Source organism: Gavialis gangeticus, unplaced genomic scaffold (assembly GCF_001723915.1).
Source record: "Gavialis gangeticus isolate Ggan-Ray unplaced genomic scaffold, GavGan_comp1, whole genome shotgun sequence".
NCBI lineage: Eukaryota > Metazoa > Chordata > Crocodylia > Gavialidae > Gavialis > Gavialis gangeticus.
The window spans coordinates 12,103,700-12,120,079 of NW_017729000.1; the positions used below are offsets into that span (position 1 = coordinate 12,103,700).

Consider the following 16,380-nt stretch of genomic DNA (forward strand, 5'->3'; position numbering starts at 1 on the left):
GGGTGAGGGTGGAGCTGCCTGCCATAGGCTCAGGGCCAGGGTTTGCGCCAGCCTCTTCCCAGCGGGGAGGCTGGTCCAGGGCTGTGCTTAGGGTGGATGATGGCAGCACTAGGAGGGAGCGATATGGAAGGCATTTGGCAAATTTTGGGGTGGCTGTAGCCCAACCTGTAGCCCTCCCTCCCAGCACCACCCCTGCCTGCCCCACCCACCCCAAGAGCAGCCCTGGCCCAGCCCCACCACCAGGAAGAGGCCAGCGCAGCTCCCATCCCCGAGCCCACAGAGGGCAGCCTGCTCTTGCACCATGCACACAGCTGCGGGTCACATGCCCCCCATGCCTCCACCAGGGGGGCACTCAGTGGTGGGAGCCGCCCCCCGGCCAAGCTGTCCACGGTTCTGTCTCGTGCTCCACCCCGGTTGAGCAGTGCCTACTCTGTCCCCGCCTCACTCCCTCCCTTACCATGGGAGCCTTGATCTGCCCACCCCCCCCTTCCTCCCCACACACTTACCAGCCACATGCTGCTCTCCAAGCTGCTGGGCTGCATATGGGCTGTTGGATCAATATCAGCCAATATGGCTTGTTAATAATTAGCCATCACTATCAGCCAGAAAAATCTTTATTGGTGCACCTCTAGTAAACTACATCACAAAAAGGAAACTTACAAGAAGTGGAAACTTGGACAAACAATGAGGGAGGAGTATAAGAGTATTCCTTGGGCATGCAGGGATGAAGTCAGGAAGGCAAAAGAGCAACTGGAGTTGCAGCTAGCAAGGGACGTGAAGGGTAACAAGAAGGGTTTCTGCAAGTATATCAGTAACAAGAAAAAGATCTTGGAAAGTGTGAGTCGCTTACTGAATGGGGAAGGCAACCTAGTGACACAGGATGCAGAAAAGGCTGAAGTGCCCAATGCCCTTTTCATCTCAATCTTCACAAGCACGGTAAGCTCCCAGACTACTACACAGGGCAGCACAGTTTGGGGAGAAGCTGAGCAGCCCTCAGTGGTGAAAGAACAGGTTAGGGACTACTTTGAAAAGCTGGACACATACAAGTCCATGGGGCCAGATGGGATGCACCCAAGGGTGCTGAGGGAGTTGGCTGATGAGACTGCAGGGCTGCTGGCCATTATCTTTGAAAACTCATGGCAATCAGGAGAGGTCCCAGACGATAAGAAAAGGACCATCATAGTGTCCATTTTTAAGAAAGGGGAAAAGAAGGATCCAGGAAACTACAGACCAGTCAACCTCACCTCAGTCCCTGGAAAAATCATGGAGCAGATCCTCAAGGAATCCATTTCTAAGCACTTGGAGAAGAAGGTGATCAGGAACAGCCAGCATGGATTCACCAACGAAGGGCAAATCATGCCTGACCAGCCTGACTGCCTTCTATGATGAGGTGACTGGCTCTGTGGATGTGGGGAGACCTGTGGATGTGGTATACCTTGATTTTACCAAGGTTTTTGATACGGTCTCCCACAACATTCTCACAGGCAAGCTAAAGAAGTATGGGCTGGATGAATGCACTGTAAGGTGGACAGAAAACTGGCTGGAGCATCAGGCTTGGAGGGTACTAATGAATGTTTGATGTCTAGTTGACTGCCACTATCAAGTGGAGTGCCCCAGGGGTCACTCCTGTGACTGGTTTTGTTCAATATCTTCATCAATGACCTGGTAGATGGCAGAGTGCACCCTCAGCAAATCTACGTATGACACCAGGCTGGGGGGAGTAGCAGATATGCTGGAGAGTAGGGCTAGGATTCAGAGTAACTTAGACAAATTGGAGGTTTGGGCCAACAGGAATCTAACAAGGTTCAACAAGGACAAATGCAAAGTCCTGCACTTAGGCCAGAAGAATCCCATGCACTGGTACAACCTGGGGGTTGACTGGCTGGGCAGCAGCTCTGCAGAAAAGGACCTGGGGGTTACAGTGGACAGTAAGCTGAATATGAGCCAGCAGTGTGCCCAAAAAGACTAATGGCATACTTGGCTGCATTGGTAGAAGTGTTGCCAGCAGGGCAAAGTAAGTGATTATTCCCTCTATTCAGCACTGGTAAGGTCAGATCTGGAGTTCTATTTTCAGTTTTGGGCCCACCATTACAGAAAGCATGCGGACAAACTGAAAAGGGTCCAGCGGAGGGCAACAAAAATGGTGAGGGGGCTGGGGGACATGACATAGGAGGACAGGCTGATGGAACTGGTCTTATTTAATCTAGAGAAAAGACTGGGAGCGGATTTAATAGCAGCCTTCAGCTACCTGAAGGGAGGTTACAAAGAGGATGGAGCAGGACTGCTCTCAGTGGTGGCAGGTGACAGAACAAGGAGCAGTGGTCTCACGTTGCAGCAAGGGGAGTGTAAGTTAGATATTAGGAAGAATTTTCTCACTAGGAAGGTAGTAAAACACTGGAACAAGTTACTCAGAGAGGTGGCAGAATCTCCCTCCTTGGAAGTTTTTAAGACCTGGCTAGACAAAGCCTTGGCTAGGATGATCTAGTTGGTGCTGGTCCTGCTTTGAGCAGCGGGTTGGCCTAGATGACCTCCTGAGGTCCCTTCCAGCCCTAAGTTTCTATGATTCTGTAAAGGCAGAAACCAGCAACCCCAAAATTGAGATACAGTCTCACACCTGCACCCCACGTAGGAGACAGGATCCCCTTTCCTGCAATTTCTTGATGATGCCATAAGGATTATAGAATCTGAGCACAAGGGTTACTCCATGGCTATAAAAAGGTCACCTTGAATTTTAGTGCAGAGAGAGATGCTGTTGCTACCCTTTTCCAAGTGCTCATCCTCTGTATGGACAAGAGCAATATACTCAACCTCTCCCATCGGACCAGCTACTTAACTTTTATGGCTGCCTATATTTAAATATTTATTCATGTTATATTTATCTATACTGATAGGCTTGTTTTATGTAGCTTTTGGTGACTGTCTGCCCACTTAATGGCCGCAGTTCCCCTTTGTCCCCTCCAAATTCAGGCTTTCGTCTTGTATCTGCAATGCGTGAAAATGAAAATCCACTGCACAGACAGCAGGCTCACATCTTGAGGCCAAGTCTTATCAACCTGAGTTGTGACACCACAGACTTCAGGAGGACTTAGGCAGAGATGCGATGTTTCTAGATGGGTCCTATATGCCCACAAGTCACTCACCAGATTAATGTCTGTGTGGATTCTTATATTTATTTTACCCTGCCCAAACCCAAAGACCTTTTTGAAATGCCGTTACCATGAGCACATAGACTGCTGGCATCCCTGACAGTGCTTTTCTCCCTCATTTAAGGCAGGCATTATTACTGTGCCTTTGAAAGACGTTTTCTTCCTGAAAAATCAGGTGCCTCTTTTCATACGCCCTGGGAGTGGGGCGGAGTTGTAAGCCTGAGTTCACATGCATCCCTAAGCTCTATGTTAGCACCTCGGTCTTCTGTCAACACATTCCCCAGCCACACTGAGGGTTTTGTTTTAAGCAGTAAATCCAATGTGAATGCTGCAACACTGGCTCACATATCATAAAATCTATCACCCATCACAGACATGATTTCTACGCTAATTTGAGCTAAGGCACTTGTGCACATGGTCACTGGTGTACTGTTAAATTTGTGCTGCTTCAAGCATGCTCTTCCCAGAACATCATGGTCAGTCTGGACATCCCTACAAGACAAGATATTTATTTTCCCAGAAAGATACAACATATCTTACATTTTACTGGACCACTAGAGGATTTTGTCTTTGCTTCTCCCCTCTTGTATACTGCCATCTAGTCTCAGGAGCCCTTTCAGCAACACAGCCTGCAGCTGCAGCTGGACTCTACTTGGTTCTGCTGCTTCTATCTGCCCCCTCCCCTAAGCCCTTTTTACCAGCCTGGTACTCAGTTCCACCTAACATGCATTCCCAGCCTGCCTGCTTTATTTACTCTGCATTACAGTTTAGACAGCCATATAAACCCAAATTATTTTGGAAGCCCCTCAAATAAACAGACAGGCAAAGCAATGCCAAGCAATTAAGTAGACCATCCAAGGACAGGAAAAAGAGACAGCATGTATCTAGCAATGCAAACAGTAATACGCTCACTTACCTAACCACTGGTTCAGGTATTGCCTCTGCACTTGCTGGCACCTGGACTCCTTTCTCCCACTCTTGTCTCCAGGGATCAGCAAGTATATAGTACTCATCTGGGCTCAGCTGGTATGAATCGGGGATCTTCATCGCTGTTATCAGATCAGTACGAAAAACCTGTACCAAAAAGCAAGGGACAGACTTAAAAGGCTTACCAGAGATGAGACATTAGCCTTACTATAGGAAGCTAGTACTCAGGTTTTTCCTGCCTTCAGGGATTTCTCCTGCCAAGCATGAGAAAATGGAAGGACCTATTTGGAGCACTGGAGCAGTGAAAGCACAGAATAGGATACATCACAGGCTAGGATACATCGTCAGTCCTTCTGTTTTTCATCAGGCCAGTCTATCTCAGAGACCTACTTCCAATGTGCCACAGCTCTCCTGAAAAGGGAGGGTCCCTGGTAGTACAATGCTTTCAAGCGATTTTTCTCTAATCCCCTTAGGACAGGGTGCATGAGAACTTCTCCCTGTGAACAAGAGTTCTCCTTGGCATAGCTCAGCTCCCCTTACCTGCTGCAGAGGTGCTCTGAGGACGGCTCTGAAGTGGCTGCTCATCAGACTGGACTAAAGTCTAAATAGAGTGTCTATTTACTTTCTGATTCTTTTTTTTTTCTTTCCTGTTATTCACTCTTGCCTTGGGGAGATGGCCTGGCAGACTGCAACTGTGTTGTTATTATCTGTCTAAAGACACGGAGACATGACTGCTGGAGAGAATTCTGGGCTTCCCAGTGGGGAGCCTGGAGGTCCCTGGGCAGGTGGAGACCCTGAAGTGTGACAGCATGGATGGATCTGGCTTATTGTTATTACTATGCTAACAACCAGAGGAGACAACAGGGCCCAAACCACAGACTGCTCTCAGCGGTGCCCGCACGAGAGTGCACGTTATCACTCTAAGACTGGGGTGGCCAAGAGCTCGGCCTGAACAGAACCAGAACCTCAACCCTTGGTAACCAGCACCTCTGTCCAGTGACTAAGACATCTCCAGGTTGGAACTATCCTGTTTTCCAATCCCATCATTCAACGAAGAGGGTATTTGCTATCTGTCAAACTACAACAAGTCAAAAAGCCAGGTAGTACAAATCTTAAACTATGAATGTAGCGGCCTAGATGCTCACCTTACTTACACCAGTGTATGTTAAAGGTAACTCCACCAAACATCAGTGTAAACCAGAGGCAAGTACAATTTTAACTGCATATTTCAATACAGCTTGGGACAGAAAAAAACTCATCTTAAAGAAGGGTGAAATAAAGTGTGTGCTATCCTCCCCAAACTGATCAATGGCCTTAACAGATCTACATGAACATCCACTTTGTACTCAACAGAAAATACGATTCCTTTTCTGTTGCATTCACTTTCTTCAGATAACTCCTTTCTTCCTGAATGGCTGATACAGATAAAGCAGTCGTGAATATAAAGCCACCTCATTCCCATGCATGCTTTAGTTTATGCTATCTGCTACAAATGCAAGCAAATCAGCAAAAAACCTTCTATGATCTGCCTTTGCAAACTATTCCATTCAGGTCACAGCATAATATCATACACAACTTGCTAGGGTGTTTTCAGTGAAACTCATCATTGTTAAAGCACAGCCTGAGCTACCAGTGCAAACAGAGGCACTTAAAAACAGCTAGATTATCTGACGCTGACCTTGTCCCACTTTTAGAACAAAATCTGGTGCTTGACTTTTCAACCCAGCAATGCAAGGACATGCCCAAAGATCATACATTCAGTATTTTAAAGGACAACTCCAGTTCTTAGTTATAGGACTTAACAAGCAAATTTAGTATTTTCTAAGAGCCAGAACAATTGGTCCCAAGGTGCAAGCATGAGGGTGAGGGGTAAGGAACCATTGCTGGCTGACTGCAATTCTAATCCAGCAATATCTGGAAGAGAAGCCACCTCCGAAGGCATGGGTGGGACACGTGGAAAGGCAAGGAGGAGGACTTTCTTTGCCTAGCTATGGCAATCATTGCCCCCCGCTTACTGCAAATAATAAAAAACCAACACTGAACAACTGCCTCCAAACCCCTAAGGCCCCTGGTCCTTCTCGCTGCTCCTCCTTTGTTTCACCTGAAGTAACAATAGGAAACACCTATTTTATTTTGGAGGAACCATTTTCAGTTTTTTGTCCGGATCATGAAAAAATACTGAGAAAAGCAAGCCCACAGATAAAGCACAGGATCCAAGTCTGTTCTCGGCTGCACCACAGGAAATCCACACCAACTCCAGTGGCCTCAGTAGAGGGCATTCTGGATTTACAATGGTGGAGTCAAGAGCAGCACCTGCCCCACAGAGCATCTGAGCCAGCAAGTGACTCACAAATGCTCTGCAGTGCTATTCTTCTGAGCGCCAAAGGAAGAGGTGAGATGGGCCAGCTAGGACTGTGGTGTAAATCAATGTAGGCTGAACTGAGCTATCCCCATTTACACTGGCTACAGAACTTGCCAACTGTTTTCGGGTATCTCTGGTAGTGAAAATTCAGCTCTGCTCTGGATATGAGAGTTGAGAATTTGGCCAAGAACAATTTTTCTGTTTATGCACGTGGCACAAATAATCCTTCCCAACTCTGCTCTTCTGGAATGGCCGGTCTGAATCGCTGGTGGCTACTGAGTGCCTACGATGTTTAGAACAATACCTGGCACCTTTCCGTGGGCTCTCTAACTATCTGCAAGGAAATGCAGAGGAATTACTAGGTTACAAAGCTCTTTCACACTTTAATTTTCTGTCTCCTTCCCAAAAGGATAGATATTGTTTACAGTCCTGGAAGGAAAAAAAAGTAAGCTTGCTTAGTGAACAGGAAAAAAATCAAACTAAATGGTGGTGTACATGCCTGTCTACATGTCCAGAGCCTGAAGCCCAACACACGCTGATTCTCACTGACCCATTAAACTGCTCCTCCAAGATCTATGCCAAGCCTCTCTGCGAATCCTCAGCCCCTTGGATAGTGATTTTACTCATCCTCCCTTACTGTTTTGCTTCTGGTCCTATGGAGTCTTCCCTGATGTACACTACGGGGAAAAAATAATTCCAAAAAAATCCATCATAGTAAATAAGGTTTTTCTTCCAGGGAATTACCTGACAGCAATGATTTGAGCGATCCTGTCTCTTGGAGAATAAAGAACCATTTGTAAATGAAAATGGATGATTTCTCCGTCTCTCCGCCATCTGTTATTATCTGAAATAATAACCTACAATACCAGCAATAATACCCAGACGTCATCTAGGTCTAATCAGCCTGTCTCTGGCTACTTCTGTGTAACAATCTGCGGAGCTGGGACGGATCAGGTGTTTCCTTCAGATGCTGTTTAATCAGTTTTGAGTGTTTATTCTCAAACTGACTACTGCTTGGTGTGAACTGTAATAAATGATTCAAAGATGGCTTCACAGTTTCAATATAAAGATAAAATGCTCTGGAGGGTCTTTTAGAAACCAAATCAGCTCCTATAGATGAAACTACACATTAACCCCTAACTGAGACCCAGGATTTAGGACAGTTCATTTAATCCTCGGAGCCTCAGCTGATAACCCAATTAGAGCTAAGTACAACTACATAAACCATTTTCCTATACCAGTAGTTCTTAGAGGAGCAGCCCCTTCTTCTTGATGCATTTGTTTGGAAACACTTTTGACCACATCTATATACAACTAAATTGAACTGCCCAGACATGGTCTCAATGCATCTTCCAATAAAAACATAATTAATAGTCTAGCTACTACAGTCAAAGCCAGGCTAGGTTTGAAAAAGGTCAAGTTCCTTGAAGTCTCTATGTGCCAATATAATTTAATTGTTAAGAATACCACAGTAACATTTTATTATACTGCCAGTGTGAAAAATTAAAATAAGATTAAGAAAAATGCTAATTAAACATGAGAAGAAACAGGCAAGATGTTGCAGTCCTTACAGTTTTGCATATGTGAATATCAAGTAATAACAAGCTAATAAAAAAATGAATAAAGCCAATGCTGTTCTAGAGCATTTGCTGAAACATAATGTACACGTATGCCCTTTTACTGATAGATCTGCATTCCCCAATGTCATCATTCAGTTTAAAGGCTGTTTCAGTTACTCACTGTCACCAAATGACTATCTCCAAAGGATACAAAGCAAACAAAATTCAGCATCAATGTGAACCTTTACCTTGCACTGGAAGAGCCTCTACCAGCTGGCTAGCCTGTTAAGTACTACATGCAATTCTGTTTTGGTGGCTGTGACAATCTGTCCTCTCTGGACTGTATGCATTTTAATGATAGCATGCGAGATTCATTTAAAATCTTGATATCCCTCTACTTGCCAATTCATTGCGGCACAAATAAAACAGCATTTCTAGAGCCACCTTGATAACCAATATTTTCCATAAGAGTCAACTAGTTGTAGGGTCTTTCAGCCCTGACGTTCTCAGCCTAAGCTATCTAGGGGTTTATTTTCAGAGGTGCTGAGAACCCCCAGTAACAACCAACGAGAGAGGAAGCTGCAAAAGCTTAGCACTTCCAAGGTGTCTGGAATTGGACACAAATACTACGGCGCCCGAAACTTGCAGGACACTTGAAAATTTACGCCAGGACCTCCCTGTCTGTTTCCTCTTCTCTAACGTGGAGATGGCAACAATTCCCCGAGGCACAGGAATAGGGGGGCGCATCTACAAGCATGTATTAATGATGTTCATTGTTCCCACGTGCACCGTCTCAACATGTGCCTGGGACCAAGCATGTTCAGCCACATCGGAGCAGCCCTGGCTGGCAGCAGGACCCGGCTCAACATGATGTGGAGGGGCTGGCTGGGGCACAAGGGTGCTTCAGTGAGGCGCTAGCTCAGGGGCGGGCACTTATTTTGGGCAGAGGGCCGCTTACTGAGTTTTGGCAAGCCATTGAGGGCTGCATGACAGGCAACTCAAGGCAGATAAATACTAATTTTCTGAATTTTTTAGGGGCCCACGGGCTGGATACAATGGCCTGGCAGGCTGCATCCGGCCCCCGGCCCGCATTTTGCCCACCCCTGTGCTAGCTGGCAGGCAGCCCCTGCACTGAAATACCCTCATGCCCCAGCCAGCTGGGTCAGCGTCTACACGTGTTGCAGCACACACACAAAACACTCTGTAGCAGGACAATACTTGTATTTACAAAGATGAACCTGCTGCAAAGTTTTCTAGTTTCCTGCGGCCTCCCATACAGATGCAGAAACGTTTACTGCGGAGCTAATTAGGCAGCTCTGCAGTACATCTCATGCAGAGGCACCCGAGGTGGCAGAAAACTTCATTCATAATTACGGGAACGTTTCCCTGCATGTGAACTCCAAACACCGTGCCCATTTACATCTGCTTGTAAGGACTTAAGTGTGTCGTACAGGCTTGTGCTGGCCCTCAGCGGCTGTATCCTTTGCCAGCCTCAGGTGAAGCACCAAGTGCATTTTATTCTGAGCAGCACAGCAGCTAAGACTGACAAGTCTAAGCTCCTCTCTGAAACAGCTGCTAAGTCTGCATGAAGTACCAGACCCCGGGATGCCGCCTGCCTCTGAGATGGCTGCAGACTCTCTGAAGTATGCCTTCAGCTACCTGACCTCGTTGGCTTCCAAGTGCCCTCAGCTTCCCCCTGGGTGCTTCACTATCCACCCAAGTCAATTACCTGATGATGATACCGACTTCAAAGCCGTGGCTGAATAAATCATCAGGAACGTGACATCACCCGCTCGTGATATGTAAATCACGAGAATTGTTCGAGGAATTTCCTGGCTCAGGAGTCAAAAGCTGGCACTGCCGACAAGGCCTGGTGGAGAAGTAACACAGCTCCTGCAGAAACCCGAGGAGAGCGTTTTCTTCCCCCTAGTTCACTGTTTACTGCAGTATGATTGTGCAATTATACTAGCCTGTCAGGACAGCATGACTACAAGGAAGCTGGCTTCAACAACATTTGCAGTATCAGGTACGGCTTTTTGTTTTCTTTTGGGAAACAGCCCCTATTTTTGATTGGAACTGACAAGTTCAGCATTTTTGGGGGCGCTCACCAAGAGTCAGGTCTGGAGAGGGAAGCTGAGTTTGTCATGGGGAATGCACGCTAGGATTCTCACTTCAACGATGGAGACAGCCGTCCGTTAGGTGCTGTACCAACTCATTTCACATAAGCCATCAAACAGGCATTTGATAGTATTTCTGAGCAACCCCAGTCTGACCTTGATTTGAACGGGTGACCCAGAAGCAAAAGGTTCCAGACGCTCCAAAGAGCTCAGCCTTGCAAAGGACCAGACACTTCTGCGCACTTTTATCTCTGCCAACAGGAGCCGGGAGGACCAACAGGTGCATATTTAGCACTGAAAGTGACAGCAGGCCCACCTGCACTGTGCTGATCACTGGCCTGTCAGCACGACTAAAACACCTGGTAGAGTGGGTTAAGGGGAACAATACTTGTGTTTAAATAATAAAAGGCTCTTTAAAAAAAAAAGAAAGCAAGCAAGCATTTTACAGATATCTTCATCCATTTTCATTCGGTGAACAAACCAGTCAAAATATGATCACAGCAAATGAAGGCTCACACAGTAACCACTGACGTCAGAGGGGCTAGGCCTTATTTGCTTGTGTAAGTGACAGCAGATTGTGACACCCAGCAGTGACCTAGTTCGGGTGGTTGTCTGGGCTCCTCCACCACTACTTCAAAAAACTAAAGCTCCTTCTCCTCCTCCTTGCAAAGAGGACACTAACAACAATGGAGCCTTTGTATGAGAAGGATACTCAGAATCCTAATCGAGGACTAATCCTTAAATCAGTTGACTGGGAACCAGCTATGAGAAGAGAGGCAGACAAAGAAGACTTATGCCAAATGAGGATCTGGCCCATTATCTTCATTTTACAGGTAAAGATGCAAAGACACAAGGACCTGCAGTGGCTTTCCCCAAATTATGCAAGTCTGTAATAGAACTGAAAACAGAATCATAGAAAATTAGGGTCGGAAGGGAGGTCATCTAATCCAATGTCCTGCTGAAAGCAGGACTGTCCCCAACTAGATCATCCCAGCCAAGGCTTTGTCTAGATGGGTCTTAAAACCTACAAGAATGGAGATCCCACGCTGTTGTAGTGTTTTACTACCCTCCTAGTGAAAAGGTTGCAAGCCTAAACTTCCCTTGCCACAACTTGAGACCATTGTTCCTTGTTCTGCCAGCATCCACCGATCTCCTGACTCCCAGTCCTGTGCCTTATCTGATGGCTAAGCCAGCAAGACAAAATCAGCTAACCGCCACTCTTCATTGTCTCCATAACTCATGCTGATGTTTAGGAGCTGCAAGGGCTTTGGAGCCCACACAGAGAGTCAACAAGGGAACCTTCCATGGTATGGGGAGCGTCACCCACTGGTAATATGAAGTTTTGGGAAAATAAAGTAGGATCAACTTATCTGATGCTATCTATATACGTATAAAGTTGTTACCATTGTCACATCTCAGCACCCATTATATGCACAACCCCAAAAGCATACTTTTGTTCACAGACCAAATGTCACAGCAAAGTCAGACTACAAAGGTGCACTTCATGGGGTCCCTGGCCAGTAGGAAGCTGTCTGCAGACAGTCAGTCTGAATGGAAAAGTCCTGCTAATTGAGGGCCAGTGCAGCTTTGCCCCAACCACCTTCCCTCTTCCCTGCTCTCTATCTGTAGGAAGATCGTTGTAGCATAAAGACACCAGAGCAGCTGTAACAAGCACTCGCAATCAATTGCCCTTCTTGAGGCAGAAGTGGGGCTCATTGCATCTTGAGGTCTTGAGGTTCGTATGGACAGGATTGTACTTATGTCAGAGGTCAGCTCCTCACCACACAGACTACGATAAATGCATTTTCTTTGCTGACAGATATTACCTGGGGTCATGTATTTAATTCTTTCTAAGTCCGCATGGATGTCTGATGGGGTCACAACTTTTCCCCATGTACATGCTCCAGCAGACCCTGCTATCATTTCCATTGAAAGCCTGTGCTGTACTGCCTACAGGACTTTGAATGCCAGGCTGAGTACAGTATGGGCAGCTTTACAAATGGTTCACAACCTCCTTAGGGGCTGAAGTGAAGAATATCGTGCTGTGAATGCAATGCAAGACCTCCCTGGAGGCTGCAGAGCACCCCCGCTCCATCCCCTGCAATCCTTAAGATTGAAAATGGGGGCCAGTATCAGCACTCTGTATATTTTTTCACCGCAGACTGCACAGAGCACAAGCCTGCTTTTCCCTGCACCAAATCTTCCCCCAAACTTGTCCCCTCTGGCTTCTCAGCTCACATTAGGATAGAAGCTTAGTTCTAATTTTGAGCCAAATAAGTATGATTATATCTATTTCCCCGAAGATGATAAGGCACAGTGCAGGCTGGATTTGCAATATTACTGCTTCACTTATTTAGCCCTTCTTCGAAAACAGATAAGCCTCCACATTCAAAGGCAGCAAGTGTGCCAGCACTCTATCATGATGATGCCTCTGTCTTTTCATGAAGAACTGGAAATGCTCAAATTATTAACTATCAAAGCAGAACACTTTAGAAATGATAGAATGCCACAGAAATTCTAAAGGAAAGCAGATCAGTTGTCTGGAAATCTACCAACAGCTAATATGCTCAAATTGTAATCTAAAATGTCTTTTTGTTTTGAATTGTCTGGGATTACGGTTGGGGAAAGACTCAATTATTCTACTCAAACTCTTCTGAATTATTTATGAAAACTAAATAAAGGATAAATTGGGCACTGATGAACTGAAGACCTGGTGGTGGAAGGAAACTTGTGTACTAGAAAACAAGCAATTTTCTCTCAATAGGACTGTTTACTATTTCTTCCCTTCTGCAGAAATTGACAAATTGTCTTTAAAGGTCTGCTGCTTAGCAACACGGGTTCCACCGATCTGCTTGGAAGATGTTAATTGCTTCTTCAAACAAAATGAACAACTGTTTAAAGGGCTACAACTCTAATTTAATAACCAATGTGAGCCATTAGGCAAAATATGGCAACTCTGGCTGCAGCATGGTGACTTCACTAATGCGCAGGCTGCAGTAGTTCTCTCCCACTACAGTCGTGCAGGGGGTAGTACAATTAGGACCTCAATCTTGAATAACCCTATTTGCCCTACAAGAGGACGAGACCCAGGGAGCTGTATTCTCAAAGATGTTTAGGTGCACCTAGCAGCAGATGAGCACCCAAGTGGGTGTCCAAGTACTCCCTCATTGATATTATTGGGTATGAGGCACTAAGCCTACTCAGGTGCTTCCAAGCAAGACTCAGCACCAAGTGGACCATTATTGGTGCCCCTATGCTCTATAGCTCAAAGTCTGGCCTCGCCCCCATGTCCTTTGTGAGGCTGAAGAGGGAGAGGAAACAACCTTGCCACATCCTACTGTGCCATGAACAAATGGGGAAAGTCCTGACCGAACTGCAAAGTCCCCCTGATAGTTTGTCCCTGGAGATTCAATGCAGCGCATGATGGAGATACCCCTGCTCTTCATAGCTCAACCCAGCTACTACCTTGTGACTAAACTAAAAAGAAAAGAGAGTGGTGCTTGTAGACCCGCACCACTTTTTGTTCTCAAAAAGTAGCTGTGCCAAAGGATGTGTGGTGTCACAGGCTCTACAACATCTGCATGTTGGCATTGTGCTACAGACTGTTGGCATTGCTCCTGTGGGCAGACATCTGTCTTTTTCCCATTGGCACTTACTTTTCCTGACTTATTGGTTCTGCCTAGACACTTGCTTTAACGTGATAAATATTATCATTAAACATCAGGCCAATGAGAATGTATGGCACTTCTACTGCACTGCAATCCTGACAGGCACAGAAGCATCAAACCACCATGTACTTTCAAAATGCCATTTGCACTGCTCTTATGAGAGTCACAAAGTCACAGAGAAGTAGGGCTGTCAGGGACCATCAGAGGTCATACAGTCCAGGGGTCACTAGATTCACTGCCTAGGTAGGAAAAGTGGTCCACGATGTTTCAGAAGATCTGAATGATGCACATGGAATCAAAGGGAAGGAGAGGCACGTGTGTCAAGCACAGGCATTAGAAAAAACACAGCAGCAAAACTGGCACTCTGTTGTGTCATGTGTGCACTCAAGTAACATTAACAGGGTGCAAAGCAAAACACCAAGAATGGCAACAAATGGACCAAGTGCTGTAAATCCAAGCAGATGCCATTCACCACCCCCCCCATGTAAATGACAGCCTCAGGCCAGGGCCTTGCTTAATTTTCACCTGAAAATATCAAAGCTAAGTGACAATGATCCTGATGTTCACTCTTTCACAAGGCGTGATCTTCACCCACTGAAAAAGCCCTTCCAACCAGGATTCCTACTCCATCCTTTCCTGTACTCAACCTCCTGGCTTGCTGCAAACTGGCTTGTGGCAGATTTGAAAGGTGCAGGAGAGAGCTGAGATTTCAAACCTATGTGCACCACACCTTTCTTGGCAACCTTTGCAAAAAGGCCAACGACTAAATGGGCTTGGAGGCCTGAGGTGGCCCAGCCCCTCCAGATCAGGGCTGGAGCATGGTGCGGGGGGGCAACGGAGGAGAACTGTTGCTGCTGGTGCCCAGGAAGTCCCTGTTCAGCAGACTTAGTCACCAGAGCTGTCCAGCAGCTATTTACCAGCACTAAATGTATTAATTAGGAGATATAAATGAGGAAAGCATGAGTCACGGGGTCACACTATTCTATCCTTCTCTCCCCCAGAAAAAGGTACTCTCCACCAGGGCTGGGCACAGTCCCCAGATCACTTTATTCTCACCTCACGCTCCGCACAAGTGTTTGTCATTATTTTATCCCTTTTAAACAGATAAAATTCACTCACAAAACAGGGCTTCAGTGAGAGTTAGTTGATGCATATAACCCAATTATCAGTGGTACAGGGGTCCCTTCTGTGCACAATCCGAAGGAAATGAAGATTGCATTAGCCCATCTAGATGGTGTTAGTTAAGCTGTAGTAGCTCATGTCACTAGTTTTGCACATCTCTAGTTCAATGTTGGTGTGTCAGCCAAGAAGGCGCTGTCTCACAACTTTGCCTTGTATGGGCCCTCTGCATGGGATGACTGTCAAAGACCTTCAGTAAATCCCATTAGCCAACTGGACTTTCCCCCCATTCACAGTTTCAATCTACCCTCCTCATCCTACCACAGCACAAAATTTCCCTTGTCCTCTTTGTCACATTTTCAGCAAGGCGCAAGTCTCATAATCTACAATCTGCACTCTGATTCAAGTCCTTCTTCAGGCGGTTATAGATTGCGTAAGAAGTGTCATTTACTGGATCAGACCATAGGTCCATCTTGCCCAGGAGCCTGTGTCACACAGGGACAGAGAATGGAAAGAGCCAAAAGGGAGAGTGAACAGAGTATGACCAGGGTTTTTTTCCAATATTCTCCCACAGGAGACTCCAGCATTTAAGGTCTAGCAGTTCTAATTCAGAAGCTGTATCCCTAAATAGAGCGGTACACTAATATATCAGTCCATATTGTATCAGCACCACACCAATAAAAGGAAAATTGACATTATTGGCAATCAGCTTTTTTTGGTCGATGTGGCCAATAATGTCTCCAATAAATGCTGTGTGCATGTGTGCAGCCACAACACGCATGCAGCCAGCGGTGCAGCCCAGCAGCTTGGAGAACAGCATCTGGCCAGTAAGTCTGTGGGGGGAAGGAGCGTTGGGGAAGAAAGGAGCGTGGGGTTGCAAATCAAGGCCCCCACGGTGAGGGAAGGAGTGGGGCTGGGGCTGGGACAGGCGCTGCCCAGCCAGGGTAGGAGACAAGAGCCATGGGCGGCTGGTCTGAGGGGTGCAAGGGAGGGGAGAGGGGTAGCTCCCACCACTGTGTTCACCCCTGGGGGAGGCATGGGGGGCATGCGTCCCCTGGATTTGTGTGCAGGGCGAGAGCAGGCTGCCCACTGTGGGTTAGGGCCGAAAGCTGTGACAGCCTTTTCCCAGCGGGGGAGCTAGACTGGGCTGCACTTGAGGCGGGCTATGGGGTGGCTATAGCCCCACTCCCAGCACCACTGCCACCTGCCCCACCCCAAACGCAGCCCCGGTCCAGGCCCCCTACCAAAAAGAGGCTGGCACAGCCCCCTTGTCCCAGCCCACAGCAGGCAACCTGCCCTTGCCCTATGCACAGATCTGGGGGCACATGCCCCCGCATGCTTCCCGCAGTGGTATACAGAAGCTCCCCACCCCCTGGCATGAACCATGCCCCTCTGCCATGGCCGGGCAGTGCCTGCCCCTGCCCCACTCCCTCCTTCACTGTAGGGGCCTCAGTCTGCCCCCCCATACTCCTTCCCTCCCCC

At 46.9% G+C, this 16,380-nt stretch overlaps 1 protein-coding gene across 5 annotated transcripts in view; it reads right to left on the bottom strand.

Annotated features, from left to right (window-relative positions):
- Positions 1 to 16,380, bottom strand: part of JADE2 (jade family PHD finger 2) — a 171,853-nt gene that overhangs the window by 122,234 nt on the left and 33,239 nt on the right. For all 5 annotated transcript variants that reach the window (XM_019506281.1, XM_019506280.1, XM_019506277.1 and 2 more), the window contains exon 4: positions 4,063 to 4,220. In XM_019506281.1, the coding sequence (XP_019361826.1) occupies positions 4,063 to 4,220 (158 nt within the window). The remainder of the gene's footprint in view (positions 1 to 4,062; positions 4,221 to 16,380) is intronic.